Below are 18373 nucleotides of genomic sequence, written 5' to 3' on the forward strand. Positions count from 1 at the left end.
AGCCTTCTGCTGACATGGAGATTCTTCATGGTAGAAAAAGGGCTGCCATGGTTAAATACATTTTCATTCACATTTTTTTTTACCCAGAATTAGAATATTTTATGGTAATTCGGTTTTAAATTCTAGATCCTACTCCTGTCACTGTGATTACTGAGTCATTGAGATTCTTGTGTTAATTAGTACAGTATCACATTAGATTGTAATATGATAACACTATATATTTACTTTGTGAAGCAAGCTAATAAAAATGCCTAAATATGGCTCCTGAGTTGGAGTTGATAACTAGCACGCACGACAAACAGACACAGGGAGGCTCCTCAGATCAGGATTGTATGCTTCTGCACCACCATTCACAGATCAGCAGTGCCCTCTTCCTTGATAATCCAGTGGTCCTTTCCTTGTTCATTTCCTTTATTTTGGCATCTTCTGCTTTGAAATAGTAGTTTTAAAAGTTTGCTTTTTGAAATTATTTTCTCCTTTGATTGGTAGGGCAATATTATTTAGATGCTTTCTTCTCCTTCTTTTAACTAATTTTCCTTTCATTATCTCTGGTATGTGTTTCTCCTCTAAACCCCTAATCCTAGCTTACCCACAGATTTATATGTTGCTATCCTGTCTCTGCTGGAGAAGGGAATGGCAACCCACTTCAGTAGTCTTACCTGGGAAACTCCATGGACAGAGGAGCCTGGCAGGTACAGTTCATGGGGTTGCACATGACTGAGCAACTAAACCATCACCACCGTTCTGTCTCTGCACTTTACCAAGGATTGTTTTTACTCTTCTCACCTGCAGCTATTATTTCAGTGTTGCTGCTGCTGCTGCTAAGTCGCTTCAGTCGTGTCCGACTCTGTGCGACCCCATAGAAGGCAGCCCACCAGGCTCCCCCATCCCTGGGATTCTCCAGGCAAGAACACTGGAGTGGGTTGCCATTTCCTTCTCCAATTCATGAAAGTGAAAAGTGAAAATGAAGTTGCTTAGTCGTGTCCGACTTAGTGACCCCATGGAAAACCCATGGGGTTTTCCAGGCAAGAGTACTGGAGTGGGGTGCCATTTCATTGTTGATAGTTCTCAAATCAGCATCACCAATGTAGATCTTTGACTCAAGTCCTGGAACATACTCCCAGTGGCCTAAAAAATATCTCCGCTTGAATATCTGTCTGCTAACTCAATTTCCCTAAAGCTTATCTCATCATTTCCCCTTCCTTCCCACTTTCCGTCCTTGATTCCATCACTTTTTGAGGAAAGCTAGAAACCCTTGAGTACCTTCCTTTCATCCATAATAACAAGTCGTTCAATAAGGCCTGTATTTTCTTTCTCTGCAAATTTTCTCTTATTCTCTTTTTGCACTGCCACCACTCTGTTGTTCATGTACTTAAGTGATGATAATAATAATTCAAAGATTTGAAGTGTACTTCAAATAATGTAAATAAATGAAGAAAATGGACAAAAAAGGAGGGTAGGGAAATTAGTTTCCTAATACGGTTAGTTCCATTAGTTTACAAAAATACATAACATGTATTTTATGAGGTCCTAGATAGTTACTAGAAGAGGCCCTCGAATTTGTCCTTGTGCTTCCTAGTAGGCAATGCATAGAAGTAAACACTCAACTTTAAGTTTTATAATGTCTATAAATCAAAGAGCAAAGCATTTGATTAGGAGACTTAGTTCTTCCTAATACTGAGACTGACTCCTGAGAGAGTTCTCCTGAGAATAAGTACTAGAGAATATCTTCATAGTCATCCTCACAGTGAATTCAATATAAAATTTTATGCCAGTGTATTTTTTTTAGTCTCTCAATATAGGAAGGAGAGGACTAGGTGAGAGAGATTAAGAGGTACAAACTGCCAGTTGCACAGTAGTGGAGTCACAGGTAGGAAGTGTGCAGTGTGGAGAATATAGTCAGTAATTATGTCACTTGTATGATGACTTGATTGTAGCTGAACTTATTATGGTGATCATTTTGAAATACATGGAAGTATTGAATCACTATGTTATATAATAGGAACTAGCATGGTGTTGTGGGTCAATTATTCTGCAGAAATAAACAGACTCATCATAGAGCAAGAGATAAGATTTGTGGTGGCCAGAGGCAGGGGGTACCAGGAGGGGGAATGGGTTGAAAGGTAGGCAAAAGGTACAAACTTGTGGTTATCAGATAAAAGGAGTCCTGGGGATGTCATGTACAACATGATAAGTATAATGAACACTGCTTTCACACACTATGTCATGTGTGATAATTGTTGGGAGACTGGATCCTAGAGTTCTCATCACAAGGAAAAAAATTGTTTCTATTTCATTAATTTTATATCTTTATGAAATGATGGATGTTCACTGGACTTGCGGTGGTTGTTTCATGATATATTTAAGTCAAATCTCTATGCTGTACACCTTAAACTTATACAGTGCTATGTGCATGGAAACTATATCTTGATAAGATTGGAAGAAAAAACAAGCTTGCCAAATAGATAGATCCCTCCATATAAACCTGTTGAGCAGAACAATTCTATGTGGTACCAAGAAAATATAATTCAAGTACACAGCTCAGTGATGATCTGGTTCTGGAGAAGTTTCATTCAAAATACCAATTAGAGTCCTCTGGGGGTTGGGCTCTGGCACGCTGTGATGGGATGCCAATTCTAGATTGAGCAGGATTACCCAGTTGACCAGAAATGTTTGCAGTGGGCCCTGAAGGCTTACCATGTGTTGACAGACCTTCACTAGAGAAACGACTTCACTCTTTTGTAGTGGAACCCTTTTGTCAAAGAAAATCTTTAAAAATATATGTATTTTTTGTTTGTTTATTTTTGACTGTGCTGGGTCTTTGTTGCTGCATGCAGGTTTTCTCTAATTGCGACGAGCAGGGGCAAGTCTAGTTGCAGCGTGCGGGCTTCTGGTTGCAGTGTCTTCTCTTGCTGAGCAGCACAGGCTCTGGGCGCATGCGCTTCAGTAGCTGGGGTGCACGGGCTCAGGGTTGCCTCTCATGGTCTCTGGAGTTCCGGCTCAGTTCTTGTTGCACATGGGCTTTGTTGCCCCATGTATGTAGGAACCTCCTGGACCAGGGATCAAACCCATGTCCCCTGCATTGGCAGGCGGATTCTTAACTCACTGGACTGCCAGGGAAACCCTCAAATAAAATCTTATGTGAAATCTTGGTCTATGACACCAGTAAAAGCAAAGCTTTAGACTGTACCTAAAAGCACCTCTGTGGAGGTATCTGTAGTACAAAAACACTAACATGAAAAATGGGTGGTCTGCCATCCTCCATGACTGTCATGTCTGTGACTAAGATTTTTTAACACTCATGGACTTCCACCTAGACTCAACAATTCTGTAACATTTGCTTTCTTCCCCCTCCCTGTTTCTCCTGAAACAACTGAAAGTAAGTTGCAGATATCATGATACTCCTAAATATTTCAGCACATGTCTTGTAAGAGTAAAGGCATTGTCCTAAACAGCACAAGTATCATTATCCCCTGTAAGAAAGTTCACATTTTTATTTAGTAATGTCCAATAGAGAGTCAATATTCGAATTTCCCCAGCTGGTCAAAAGAGCTTTCTTGGAATGTCCCCCCAACCCCTGCCTCCATCTGGATCCACACATGGCACTTGGTCATCACATTAACATCTCCTTCATCTCTTCTCATCTAGAACAGTACGCCTTCATTTTTAAACATTATTTTTCATGATGCTGAAACTTTAGAAGTTTAAGCTAGTTGTGTTGTAGAATAGTCCACATTCTGACTATCTTGCCTAGATTCTTTAAGAATCCATGCAGTTTTCTTATAGATTCTAATTTGTTTGATTCCTCATGGAATCATTTAAGTTATTCCTCTGTCCTCTTTATTTCTGGTAAACTTAGAGTTAGGTTGAAAGTCTTGGGTAAATTCAGGTAAGTTTTTACAAGAATATTTTTTGCAGGTAATGTATCAAACTTTTTATTGAACTATGAGCATAATGTTAAATAATTATCTTTCAATTAAAAATAAATAAATTTTAAAAGAATGGTTTCAAAACTCTATATGAATAAAATTTTAAGGCTTTAAAAAATGAGTAAAATAGGGCTTCCTTGGTGGCCCAGTGTGGTAAAGAATCCACCTACCAACGCAGGAGACATGAGTCTGATCCCCGACCTGGGAAGATACCATATGCTATAGAGTGGCTGAGCACTTGTGCCACAGCTACTGAGCCTGCAGGCCCTAGAACCCGTGCTCCATGGCAAGAGAAGCAGCCACAATGAGAAGCCTCACCTCCAGCTAGACAGTGGGCCCCACTTGCCACAACTAGAGAAAAGCCCTTACAGTGACAAAGACCCGGAACCATAAATAAATACAATTATTGTTTAAATGAGTAAAATTTAAAGTAAATGGAAATAAAATGGAAGTGGGGAGTTTGAAGATTAAAAACTTAGTTGTAGGCAAAAGGAAGAATAAAATTTAAGATTATAAATTGGATCAACAAAATACATGATAATGCTGAAACTTGGAACTAGTGGGCAAACTATCTTAAATAAGAAAACCAAAACTGAAAAAATAGATAAAGGCACGTAATAATAGTGTCAGACTTGAGAGTTCTTTGAACTAGAAGATTCTGACCACATGGAACCTTCGCCTTGTGCCTACTCATACGGGTCCTAGCCCCCTTTGCCCACCCCTCACTCTTTCCCAAGTCAACCTTATGAAACTGCCACTACCTGGTGATTAGGGGAATGTAGAAACTGATCTGAAATCCAAGGCTCAAGGAGTTTCCAGCATGATCCTGGAGGCCAAAGAGGACGGTCAGACCATGGCCACTTTGGTCTATAACCAGATCCCCTCCCATTCCACTCTTCCAACTGGACCAGAGATCAATTTTCATTAATTAAAATTTCATTCTTGCCTAGACACTCTAGTTCTTCTCCTCCTGTTAGAACATGGCTAGATAAACCAGTATCCCAGATCTGAGGACGAGTGCAGCCAAGTGACAAAGTGAGATAGATGGCAACAGGAGCAGTTAGAAGCTGGAGAGAGGCTTTGGTCAGCCAAGTTCATATATTGAGGACTTATGATCCTAAACATTGTCTGCTCTCATATGGTACATAAAAGATGTTGAAAATTAAATTAATATTCTTACCTAGGCCTATTTCTCTGAAACTCTAGACCTAAAAAGATTTCTGAATGAAGAATGTGTCATCTGGCATTGAATTTGCTGTCTATTGTAATCTGTACTTAAGAAAAATAGTGGTCATGTTTCGTCTTCTGTATCTTGCCAAGGGCTGTTAGCAGTGACAGGAAATTTTTCCTTATTGACTTGCAGATTGAGAGGATTCAGAATCCAGAGCTCTGGAAACACTATCAGACAAAGAAAAACAACATGGATGCCAAGAATGGCCAGGTGACCAATGAGAAGCTGCTCTTCCATGGGACAGATGCTGCCTCAGTGGCGCTTGTCAACGGAAACGGCTTTAACCGCAGTTACGCTGGAAAGAATGGTAAGGAAGCACGTAATCTGGCTGCTTCAAAGGAGGTGTTAGCCATGAGGGTCCAAGCTGGCTGGGGACAGCGGGGATGGCATTGTGTTCTCTCATGGTTGGAGGCCATGTGACAACCCAAAGTTTTAGGTTAGACTCAGTATATTTCATCCCAAAGGAGCTGACTGGCCCTCTGGGGTGGAGGAATGATTTTTAAAAATTAAAAAAACACACAAAACTTTTTAAATGAGGCTTTAGAGAGAACCGAACGTTATCTTTAACATTATTTGACATGTTGGATCAGTGGGTCAAACTATAAACTAACTGGAAACCCTTAAGGATGGTTTGTTTTTCTCCTCACAGCTGTAGCATATGGAAAGGGAACCTATTTTGCTGTCAATGCCAGTTACTCCGCCAATGACGTGTACTCCAGACCAGACGCAAACGGGAAGAAGCATATGTACTATGTGCGGGTACTCACTGGATGCTACACGCTTGGAAACACATCGTTAATTGTGCCTCCTCCAAAGGACCACCAAAATCCTACTGACCTATATGACACTGTTACAGATTGTCTGCAAAATCCAAATTTATTTGTGGTATTTTATGACTACCAGGCTTACCCAGAGTACCTCATTACTTTTAGACGTTAACATTTTGGTAACCTTTGCAGAAGATATTATTAATCTATACATATCTAAAGCAAGGAGTAGTTTTTTTTTTTCTCTCTCTCTTAACAGCTTTTGCTAAGATCAAAGGACCTTCGTCACTGAAATCAGACTTTCTCCAGCCTCTCTTTCATAACTGGAATAAACCTATCGAGAGCAATAAATTTGAGAATTTAAATCTGATAACTGTTAGCACCATGTGTCCTTAATCATGGATATCAAATCTGTAGTAGTACAGGTGTGTCATTTCCTTCCAGGAAGGAGAGAATAACATTAAAGGCAGGGGACACGGTGACGCAGTTTCAGCTGCCACTTGCAGACATGTCAGGACCCCACACCCCATATATGGTGTCATGTCAGGGCCCCATACTACTGTGGGGAGCACAGTATAACTAAGTGGGTGGGGCTGCTGTCTTCCCTGGGTACAGGAATCGTGTCTAATTTTTTTTATCCCTGGGCTGAGGTCTATGCCTAATGTACAATGGATGCTCTACAAGTGTTTCATAAACTAAGAATGAAGAAGTCCCAGTCAGACTCCTGAGCGACGGGAACCATCTCTTCACACCCTTGACTTATTGTCTCTTTGCTGCAAACTGAAGAGATTCCATCACAGGGAATTGTATTCTCAAATCAGCTGGGACACATGGCACTGCTCTGGTCAGGGCTCTGGGACTGCAGTGTTGCCGTACCCTGCACAGGCCAGGGGCTGGGGTCTAGCTTGGGGACTAGGTGAATCATGTCCCATGGAGTTGTGCAGTATGGCAGCCCTGTCTCCAACTGGTCCTTTTTCATGATGAACCCAAATCTGCCTTCCTGTAACTTCTATTTGTGGTCTTAGTTCTGCCTAGCAGAAAAAAAAAGGGGATAATGCCTGCTGTGTCTTCAGGATGAAACCCTTATGTTAAATTAATCTAAGTGTGTTAAAGAGCTTATTTTCCTTGGCAGCCTAGCTTTTGATGATTTTAAAGCCTTGGGCATAAATAAACCAAAGGAATTAAGCAGTCATTTTACTAATTTGCTAACTCCCTATCTATTGGGTAGTAATGAAAGTTTCTTTTATAACTTCCCTAAGTAAATTTCAGATTCAAACATTATTTGAGTGCCTAAACTGTACCACGTAGTATAATAGGTGCTTTCATACAGTGTATATTTTATTCCCCCAACACTGTTTTAAGAATTATATCCCCATTTTAAAGTTGAGGAACAACATCACTCATTATCAGAGAAATGCAAATCAAAACCACAATGAGGTACCATTTCACACCAGTCAGAATGGCTGCTATCCAAAAGTCTACAAGCAATAAATGCTGGAGAGGGTGTGAAGTGCCGGGGTCCAGCCCCCACAGGATCCAGGGAAACCCTCAGGAGAAATGGCGTTGGTGAAGAAAATGATTTAGAGAGAGATAAAGAAAGAATGTTGTAGATAAGAAAATAGAGGAGAGAAAGAAAAAAAAAAAAAAAAGACGGGGGAACCAGGCTTTCGTGGAACTGATCCTGGTCCATCCCATTTTTTTCAGGGAAGCTTTTATACCTTGACTTGTACACAGAGGGAAATGAAAGATGCAAAGTCATACAGAGTCAGCCCAAACATTACATCTGTTTTGTCTTTATCAAAACCAGGATTTTTTCTGCATCCCTTTCCCATAAACAATATTGTGTACATTATCTTCTGGCCTTGGAGGCCTGTGAACATTTTATGAACCTCTTTTGATAAAGGCTGCACAACCAGAAAACTTATTTTCCCTTGAAATGTTTTTTCTTTATATTTCTAATCTATGTCAGCCTCAGAAAATGCTAAACAGAGTTACATTTCTCACGGAGCAAAGGTGCAGTGAGTTACAACAAAGAAAGAACCAATTAGCTCAAAGGTCTGATGTGGTTAACTCCAAGGTCACGCTTGTTTTTCTTACATTCCAACTATGTTAACTAATGCACTCCCAGGTGCACAGTGGATAAGAGATATGGGAACTTAGCAACAAGCACTGGCCCAATAATGAAATCTTACACCAGCACTACTCTAATAGTTTTTAACTCTTTGAAAGGCTCTATGTTTTAGGCTTCCCGTGCCTCTCACAGTTGGGAGGCTGTAAATAATATGTGTAGCTGCAAGAGTTTGGATAAACCTGCCAAGCAAGCTAAAATGTTAACAGAGGGGGTTTGATTTGAAATATTCCTCTCATGTCCAGGAGACTTATTAGCTAGAGCCCTAAGTTGATTTTCTCCAGGGAAAGGTGGTCGGGGATAGCCCCCTGTATGTTAGGAAAGTTGGTGAAAGGCATAAAATAGTAAGACAGACAGATTCTGGTTTAGGGGTAGATGCTCGAGCAGGTCTAGGGAGCCCCTCGAGTCCTGAAGTCTTGCTTAACAGTTCTCTTCCACATGACCTTGTCATGGGTGGGATCTCCTGTGCTGGCTCCCGGCAGTGGAGAAAAGGGAACCCTTTTACACTGTTGGTGGGAATACAAACTAGTACAGCCACTATGGAGAACAATGTGGAGATTCCTTAAAAAACTGGAAATTGAACTGCCTTATGACCCAGCGATCCCACTGCTGGGCATATACACCGAGGAAACCAGAATTGAAAGAGACATGCACCCCAATGTTCATCGCAGCACTGTTTATAATAGCCAGGACATGGAAGCAACCTAGATGTCCATCAGCAGATGAATGGATAAGAAAGCTGTGGTACATATACCCAATGGAGTATTACTCAGCCATTAAAAAGAATACATTTGAATTGGTTCTAATGAGGTGGATGAAACTGGAGCCTGTTATACAGAGTGAAGTCAGAAAGAAAAACACCAATACAGTATATTAACAAATATATACATGGAATTTAGAAAGATGGTAATGATGACCCTATATGCAAGACAGCAAAAGAGACACAGATGTATAAACAGTCTTTTGGACTCTGGGAGAAGGCGAGGGTGGGATGATTTGAGAGAATAGCATTGAAACATGTATATATTAAAAAAAAAAGGGCCAAAGACCCTACAGAAGGGTCTTTTTTCAGACCATTCTTTTCTTGGGCATGTTCACCTCCCTTCCTCCTTTCTTCCAGAAAGCCAGCACTCTCTTGGGATTTATTGATACCCTCAGTTTGAAAAGTGAGAAGGATGAGACCAATAGTCAATCTTCTTAAAAGGTGACTTTGTGTATATTTTCTATGTGTTTTTTATGAATGGTTATGGAGATCAATCTCAGTTTTTTAAATTCTTACTTGAACAGTAATGATAATAATTATCCCTACATCTTGCAAATGTAATGAGAGTGGGATGAAGTTGATGAAACAAAGCTTTTTGTTAGTTTCAGGAGTCAGCAGCATTTGGTTATTTTTATTGTAGGGCTGTTGTCCTTAGTTGTCCCAGCTCCTTCCACAAAGAGGCCCCCACCTACTTTTCTCATGATGGGTACTCTACTCTGGAGCACAGCGGTTAACCAGTGAGAATCCTACATACATGAGAAGTGTGGTCACTTCAGGTCAAGGTGAGAATTCACCCTGCATTTGAATTAAGAGGTTGGCAACTTAGTACAATCACAAATTGTCCCACATCACCTTACTACATAGAGTCAAAAATACCTATTGAAATGAGCAACTGCAATCCCTCCCCCTGCCAAAAATAACAAAAGATAGAATTCTCCCAGTGGATGCCTTTGATCTATTAAAAAGTTAGCAAACTTCTTCCTATAAGGAGTTCCAGTGAATATTTCCAGCTTTGTAAGTCATACTGCCTTTGTAACGACTCAACTCTGCCACTGTAACCCTAAAGCAACCACAGACAATATGTAAATGAATGGTATGGCTGTGTTTCAATACAACTTTATTTACAAAAACAAGCAGCAGGCTGACCCCTGCTTGAGGCTGATGCAGAGACTACTTCCTGTTGAGAACACCAGGCGCTTACATTTGAGACAGGCTGAAGGTATGAGATGGGAGAGGCAAGGCAAAGGCACCGAGGACAGAGGCATACAAATAACAAAGAGCCAGGCTGTCCAAAGAGCAACATGTATGCCAGAAGGTGGCAAGAGACTAAAATTCAGTTAGGTGAGAACAGTACATTTTAAGCATGTGCAAACTGAACTTTTGCTGGTTCATCTTTTATTTAAAAACTACATTAAAGATATTCTTAAAACTATTTAAAAAATCATTTTCTATCTGAATCACATACTTCTTCCTTGAATCAGAAGTTGTGCCACTAGCCTGGTTACCTGTGGATTCACCAAGCAGTCCAGCAAGTCATCTGTAGAAACGAATGTTTGGGAAAGGGCCACAGTCCTATCTGAGGCAATCTGTTCCACAACTGCATTCTCACTCTCACTCATCATTCGTTGCCTCTTGGTATTAGGCAGTTTTCCAAAGGATTTTCCATTTTTGCTGACAAAGTCTTCACCATCATTTTCAAATATGCCTCCTCTTTCTGAAGATGGTTCTTGTGAACCTGGTGTGACAGGTACCAGATCAAGACCGAAAGGCCTTGCCGCCTCCTGTTTCACTGTTCCTGAGCTTACGGTGTGGCTCGCAGCTTGTTCTACCCCCACGCGGCTGTGCACATCTAACTCCTCCTTTACCGTGCACTCTCTGTTGGTTCTCAGTGCCTGTGTTCCTACCACTTCAGATGTTCCATGATGATTTAGAAAAGCAGAGACGGCCCCATTTAAGTAGTGACAGTTGGCTTCATGGGATGTTTCCTCAAGCTAGGGAAAAAGAAAAACTCTTTAAAATGGTTATACATACTTATATAAATTGGAAACAAGCGTTGTTGTCAGAGCTGGTTTATCACAGGATAGTAACTGCCATGATGAAAAGTGGAAGAGACCTACCTCAGTTGGGTTTAACCAAGCTCTGGTATTGTGTGGATTCTCTGCAGTTTTCAGGGCACACACAAGCATGCGGGTGATTGCCTCTTCTACCCGGGCTTGGTGGTCCTCTTCCTAAGTCAAGGTTAAAAAAAGAAGACGTAGGTTTTCATTTGTCTCTGGGTCTCACTGCTTGAAACAGAGGAGAGTCTCTGAGTTGTGTGTTTTGTTCTTTCATCAACATAAGCTTTGTTACTGAAGGAATGAATATGCTGTTGGCAGACCACGATTTTTCTGTATTAACTCTCTTCTGCCACCTAGAAAGAGTTGCAGAATATTTCACCAACTAAATTTAAGCACGGGTCCTGCCTATAAGACAGAGGCCTTAAGTATGAGTCACCTGTGATATTTTCTTCAGCATTTTCCAGTCTCTGACATGTTTAAAGTTTCTTCTTAAAAGTATCCCATAAAAATGAATAATCCCAATAGAGGATTATTTTGACAAGCTAATTTTTTGAGGAATGGGAAAAAATTTTTAATAACATTCTTGGTTGGATGGCATTGCTAATGCAATGAACATAAAACTGGGCAATCTCCAGGAGATGGTGAGGGACAGGGAAGCCTGGCGTGCTGTAGTCCATGGGGTTGTGAAGAGTCAGACACGACTTGGTGACTGAACAACAACAACAAACATTCTTGGGCACAAGAGGAGAAGGCTAAATATCTATCTTAAGGCCAAGTATCTATCTATCTATTGTATCTTAAGATACAATACGTATAAACTATGGCAATCATGATAAACTACATTAAAATTAGTAACTTTTGTTCATCAAAAGACACCATAAAGGAAATAAAGAAGCCAGATGTCTATAACATATATAACTGATTGCAAAATATATAAAGAATCTACACACATCAGTAAGACAAATGACCCATTTTTTTTTAAATGGGCAAAACCCACGAAGACAAACATGTCAAAAAAAGAACAATTATATGAGTAATAAACACATGAAAATAAGCTTAGCCTCATTAATAATCAGGGAAATGCAAATCAAGAAACCCATGAAACTGGCAAAAGAGGGTCTGATAATTCCAAATGATGGAGAAATGTCAAATAATTGACAGAAATCTTATACATTGATGGCGGGAATGTATGCTGACAGACATTTAGAAAACATGCAGGCATTATCTTATAAACTTGAGTACTGTATACCCTACAGACGGCAATTCCACTTCTAGATATATACACATTCTCCGGAGAAACTCTTGCACATGTATACAAGAATATTCTATTTATAAAAGCAAAAAGCTAAAAGCAACCCAATTATCCATCAACAGAAAAATGAATCAATAAACTGTGGTACATTAACACTAGAGGATATTATTACACCACAGTGAAAATGAATGACCAGCTACATGCGACAACAGAGAGGAATACTAGAGGAATATTAGAAACACAGATGAATATTAGAAACATAATATTAAATTTAAAAAAAAGCAAATCCTCAAGATGAGATACCACTTCTCACTAGGATGGCTATAATAAAAAAATACAGATAACAAATGTTCATAAGGATGTGGAGAAATCAGAATCTTCATACTTTGTTGGGGAATGTAAATGGTACACTGCATTGGAAAATAGCAATTTCTGCCAATTCCTCAGACGATTAAATCTAGTGTTACCAGATGGTTAATTTTATGAGTCAACTTGGGTAGGCTATGGTGACCAATTGTCTAGTCAAACACTATTCTAGATGTCACTGTGAAGATATTTCATAGATGTGATTAACATTTATAATCAGCTGACTTTAAGTAAAAGGAGATTATCCTCAATAATGTAGGTGGACCTCATCTGATCAGTTGAAGGTTTTAAGAGCAAAATTTAAGGTTTCTTGGAGAAGAAAAAATTCTGCCTCAAGACTGCAACAGAAATCCTAAGCCAGTTTATAGTCTGCCAGCCTATCTTACAGATTCTGGACTCCAGACTGCAACTTGAACTCATCTGAATTTCCAGCCTGCTGGCCTGCCCTGGCTGATGTCCATATGATCCAGCAACTCCACACCCAGGTATATACCGAAAGAAATGGAAACATACATCCACACAAAACCATGTACATAAATGATAGCGGTAGCATTATTCATAATAGCCAAAAGTAGACACAAGCCAAAGGTCCATCACTGATTAGTGGATAAACAAAATGTGGTATGTCTAAACAATACTTTTTAGCTATAAAAAAAAAGGAATGAAGTACTGATACATGCTACTCCATGGATAATTCTTAAAAACAGTATGCTAAATGAAAGACACCAGCCATGGCTGCAATCAAAGCCTCTTCTGGTTAAAGCATGTGCAGACGCAACACTGCCTCAGGTGGGAGAGACGGACTTGAACATAATCGTAGCCATTCTTTTGTCAAGTGGAGAAGACAGCCAGGATTAAGCATCGCATATTGGAGGGAAAAAGCTTTGGCAGAAATAAAATGATAAAACCTAGCACTGAAAGACTGCTCTGAGAAGATGTGTAAGTCAGGACTGTGAATTGCACAAGTAGTAATGAGGACCCTGAGCCAAGAAGCAGATATTTCCAGCCCAGATGGTGTAGGATGGGACTAGCACCATGGGACATGTGTGGCAGGTTCAGCCAGGCCCAACACAGTTCTCCTAACAGTCAAAGGAGCAGACCCGGCACACCAACCTCAGGGCGCACTGTGCCCTGAGAAGAAAGAGAACAGTGTGTCACAAAAACCCTACTTCCAACCTCAGCGTCCACCAACAGAGCACAGAATCCATAACCTATAGCACAGCAAACAAAGTAACATGGGAGTGCTGGTTAAAATTAACCATCAAGTTATAAAGACAGGCACTGTGTATCTTAAAAGCAAGGACATGGCATTTGTTAGAAAAAGAAAATACCAGCTCAATCCATGAGTTTATACTGACAGTGACAGGATCAATGGATTCCACATAATGCCACCAGTGTCTGGGAACAAACAGAACCTGAAAACCAAACAAAAAACGGTTAGCACAAAACCAAAACATTTTATTTTTATGTCAGAATCAGATCTAAATTGAAGCTGCTAGGGAAAAATATTCAAATGAATTTATAGCAATATTGTAATAGGAAAGGGAAAAATAAGAAAAAGCCCCCATAATCCTTTTATTCCTTTAAAAAAAAATTAACAAGTTTGCATGTTCTACAAAGGATACTGGCTTCCCTGGTGGCTCAGATGGGAAGATCCCCTGGAGAAGGGAATGGCAACCCACTCCAGTATTCTTGCCTGAAGAATTCCACGGACAGAAGAGCCTGGCAGGCTACAAGTCCGCGGGGTCGCAAGGAGTTGGACACAACTGAGCGACTAACACTTTCACTTTTTCACAAAGGATATTACCAGCTTCTCCAGTCTCTACTCTCCTTTATGCTGGACCGTCTTTGTCTGCATCCAAATCTTGGTCAAGGATTCTGAGATTATAACTCTTCCTCCTTTCCATCACACAAGAATTATATGAGTTCTGAGAAAGGGCATATGTAAAAATATAGGCCATAGTTTCTGACTTCTCAAGGTATAAAATCTAGCCAATGAAAAAAAATCTATAGAACAGTGGCATTACATAAGGATAAATCAGAGGAGTGGACACTGGTGGTAGAGAAGTTCAGAGGTGAGAGAAGCAGGCACAAACTAGGGAGGCCGGGGCAACCTGGATGAAGGAAGTGTGATTTGAACCACGACTAGGAGAGAACGAGGACATGCCAGGAGGGGGAAGTGAGCAAGGGAGGTAGGACTGTCGAGGGATAGCAAGCAGGCCAGTTTTACCACTGCAGAAGGAATAATGGGGAATAAAGTAGGAGAATCAGGTTAGGGCCAGTGGAGGGCCCTGAATTCAGAATAAAGAATCTGGATTTTATATCCTGTAGGCAGTACAAGTTCCTGAGAAGTTCTGAGTAAGTGGACAGTTAAAATAGTGACATTATGGGAGAGTCTGGGAAGGACAGGAGAGTCCTGCAATGTCCACTTATTAAATTAAATGTTAAGATTTAAATAGGAAGTAACAGCAAACGAAAGCAATGAGCAGAGCCAAGAAGGACTGTATTTGTCCAGACTCACTGCAAGAGTCTGTGAAAGGCCAAGTAGAGTAGATGGAGATGATCTGAAACTTTTGGGTTTGGATTTAGAAAATGGTAGCACTTGCTACAGACAAGGTGGAGATGGGAAGAGAGCTCCTTTCAGGAGAATTAGGCACTGAAAATGGCCACTACAGCCACTGGATCTAGTCATTAGGAGGTCTTGAATGTCCTATCACAGTTTACTTTCAGTACAGAGGTAAGAGAGGGAGCCAGTTTATGGTGGATTCAGGAAAGAGAATGATGTAAAAAAACTGATACAATGGACAGAAATACTCATTGAATTTGGCTAGTAAAGTAGAAGAAAAAAAAAGAATTAGCAGCCACTTCACACCCACTAAAATGGCTATAGTTGTAGTAATATAATAATAGTAATAATATCAATAATAATAAAGGAAGATAACAAGTGTTGGAGAGGACGCAAAGCAATTAGAACCCACACAGATTGCTGGTGGGAATGTAAAATGGTGCAGCTGCTATGGAAAACAGTTTGGCAATTCCCCAAAAGTTAAAACACAGAATTAACATATGACCCAGCAATTCCACTGCTACATAAATACCCAAGAGAACTGAAAATATACGCTCTTACAAAACCTTGTACACAAATATTTATAGCAGTATTAGTCATAATAACCAAAAAAGTGGAAACAACCCAAATACCCATCAGGTGTTTAATGGATAAATAAAATGTATATTCACATAATGGAACAACAGTCAGTTCAGTTCAGTTGCTTAGTCATGTCTAACTCTTTGCGACCCCATGGACTGCAGCACTCCAGGCTTCCCCATCCATCACAAACTCCCGGAGCTTGCTCAAACTCATGTCCATTGAGTCGGTGATGCCATCCAACCATCTCATCCTTTATTGTCCCCTTCTCCTCCTGCCTTCAATCTTTCCCAGCATCAGGGTCTTTTCAAATGAGTCAGTTCTTCACATCAGGTGGCCAAAGTATTGGAGTTTCAGCTCCAGCATCAGTCCTTCCAATGACTATTCAGGACTGATTTCCTTTAGGATTGACTGGTTGGATCTCCTTGCAGTCCAAGGGGCTCTCAAGAGTCTTCTCCAACACCACAGTTCAAAAGCATCAATTCTTCGGTGCTCAGCTTTCTTTATGGTCCAACTCTCACATCCATACATGACTACTGGAAAAACCATAGCTCTGACTGCATGGACCTTCGTCGGAAAAGAAACGTCTCTGCTTTTGAATATGCTGTCTAGATTGGTCATAGCTTTTCTTCCAAGAGCATCTTTTAATTTCATGGCTGCAGTCACCATCTGCAGTGACTCTGGAGCACAAGAAAATAAAGTCTGTTACTGTTTCCATTGTTTCCCCATTTATTTGCCATGATCTTAGTTTTTTGAAAGTTGAGTTTTAAGCCAACTTTTTCACTCTCCTCTTTCACTTTCATCAAGAGGCTCTTCAGTGCCTCTTCACTTTCTGCCGTAAGGGTGGTGTCATCTGCGTATCTGAGGTTATTGATGTTTCTTCCAGCAATCTTGATTTCAGCTTGTGCTTCATCCAGCCCAGCATTTTACATGATGCACTCTGCATATAAGTTAAATAAGCAGGGTGACAATATAGTCTTGACATACTCCTTTCCTGATTTGGAACCAGTCTGTTGTTTCATGTCCAGTTCTAACTGTTGCTTCTTGACCTGCATACAGATTGCTCAGGAGGCAAGTAAGGTGGTCTGGTATTCTCTCTTGAAGAATATTCCCGTTAGTTGTAATCTACACTGTCAAAGGCTTTGGCGTAATCAATAAAGCAGAGGTAGACGTTTTTCTGGATCTCTTGCTTTTTCGATGATCCGATGGATGTTGGCAATTTGATCTCTGGTTCCTCTGCTGTTTCTAAATTCAGCTCAAACATCTGGAAGTTCACGGTTTGTATTGCTGAAACCTGGCTTGGAGAATTTTGAGCATTACTTTGCTAGCATCTGAAAGTGAAGTGAAAGTGAAGTCGCTCAGTCGTGTCCAACTCTTTGCGACCCCGTGGACTGTAGCCTACCAGGCCCCTCCGTTCATGGGATTTTCCAGGGAAGAATACTGGAGTGGGTTGCCATTTTCTTCTCCAGGGGATCTTCCCGACCCAGGGATTGAACCGGGTCTCCCACGTTGCAGACAGATGCTTTAACCTCTGAGCCACCAGGGAAGCCCCGTGCTAGCATCTGAGATGAGTGCAATTATGCGGTAGTTTCAACATTCTTTGGCATTGCCTTTCTTTGGGATTGGAATGAAAACTGACCTTTTTCAGTCCTGTGGCCACTGCTGAGTTTTCCAAATTTGCTGGCATATTGAGTGCAGCACTTTCACAGCATCATCTTTTAGGATTTGAAAGAGCTCAACTGGAATTCCATCACCTCCACTAGCTTTGCTCCTAGTGATGCTTCCTAAGGCCCACTTGACTTTGCATTCGAGGATGTCTCACTGTAAGTGAATGATCACACCAGTGTCGTTATCTGGGTCATGAAGATCTTTTTTGTATGGTTCTTCTGTGTATTCTTGCCACCCCTTCTTAATATCTTCTGCTTCTGTTAGGTCCATACCATTTCTGTCCTTTATTGTGCCCATCTTTGCATGAAATGTTCCCTTGGTGTCTCTAATTTTCTTGAAGAGATCTCTAGTCTTTCCCATTCTATTGTTTTCGTCTATTACTTTGCATTGATCACTGAGGAAGGCTTTCTTATCTCTCCTTACTATTGTTTGGAACTCTGCATTCAAATGGGTATAGCTTTCCTTTCTCCTTTGCCTTTAGCTTCTCTTCTTCCCTCAGCTATTTGTAATGGAACATATTCATCCATAAAAAAGAATGAGGAGCCGATAACATTCTACAGTGTGGATGACCCTTGAGGAGATTATGCTATGTGAAAGGAGCCGGACATAAAAGACCACAGATTGCACAACTGCACTTATATGAGACGTCCAGAATAGGTAAATCTATAAAGAAAGAAAACAGAGAAGTGGCTGTCAGGGTCTGGGGGGGTAGGTCAATGGGGAGTGACTGCTGACAAGATGAGGAAACAGACTGTCTGAGCTGGAGCACTCGAGTGTAAAGGAGGCAGGAACAGCCAGTGAGAAGGGGACAAAGGAAGGAACACAGGCAGGTAAGAGGGATAACCAAGGAATAAAATCTCCTTAAGAGACTAAGAAAACCTGGTAAATGTTAATAAAATGCCAGTGTTGTAGAGGTGATTTTCCCCACTGGGTAGGAGCACTAAGCTCTGAACCTTTGGAGATACTTCAGAGACAGTCAGTTACAAAAGCAGCATCCATTCTTTCTTAAAAGCAAATCATTCTCAACAAATATTGTATGATATCAATCTACAAAATGATAAAACAAA

General features: G+C 40.6%; 2 protein-coding genes across 4 annotated transcripts in view; one reads left to right on the top strand and one right to left on the bottom strand.

The window, feature by feature from the left end:
* Positions 1 to 6297, top strand: part of PARP14 (poly(ADP-ribose) polymerase family member 14) — a 44350-nt gene extending 38053 nt beyond the window's left edge. The window contains exons 16-17 of the mRNA XM_005675030.3: positions 5293 to 5467; positions 5810 to 6297. Of these exons, the coding sequence (XP_005675087.2) occupies positions 5293 to 5467; positions 5810 to 6099 (465 nt within the window). The 3' untranslated portion in view covers positions 6100 to 6297. The remainder of the gene's footprint in view (positions 1 to 5292; positions 5468 to 5809) is intronic.
* Positions 9919 to 18373, bottom strand: part of HSPBAP1 (HSPB1 associated protein 1) — a 55361-nt gene continuing 46906 nt past the window's right edge. Inside the window, exons 6-8 of one of the 3 annotated variants that reach the window (XM_005675032.3) lie at positions 13852 to 13908; positions 10936 to 11046; positions 9919 to 10809 (exon numbers count right to left, since the gene is read on the bottom strand). In XM_005675032.3, the coding sequence (XP_005675089.2) occupies positions 10276 to 10809; positions 10936 to 11046; positions 13852 to 13908 (702 nt within the window). In that variant the 3' untranslated portion in view covers positions 9919 to 10275. Of the gene's footprint in view, positions 10810 to 10935; positions 11047 to 13824; positions 13909 to 18373 lie in introns of all 3 variants that reach the window. The other 2 variants (XM_005675031.3, XM_013963313.2) reach the window with 2 other exon arrangements.

This window comes from Capra hircus, chromosome 1 (genome assembly GCF_001704415.2).
Source record: "Capra hircus breed San Clemente chromosome 1, ASM170441v1, whole genome shotgun sequence".
NCBI classification, from domain to species: domain Eukaryota; kingdom Metazoa; phylum Chordata; class Mammalia; order Artiodactyla; family Bovidae; genus Capra; species Capra hircus.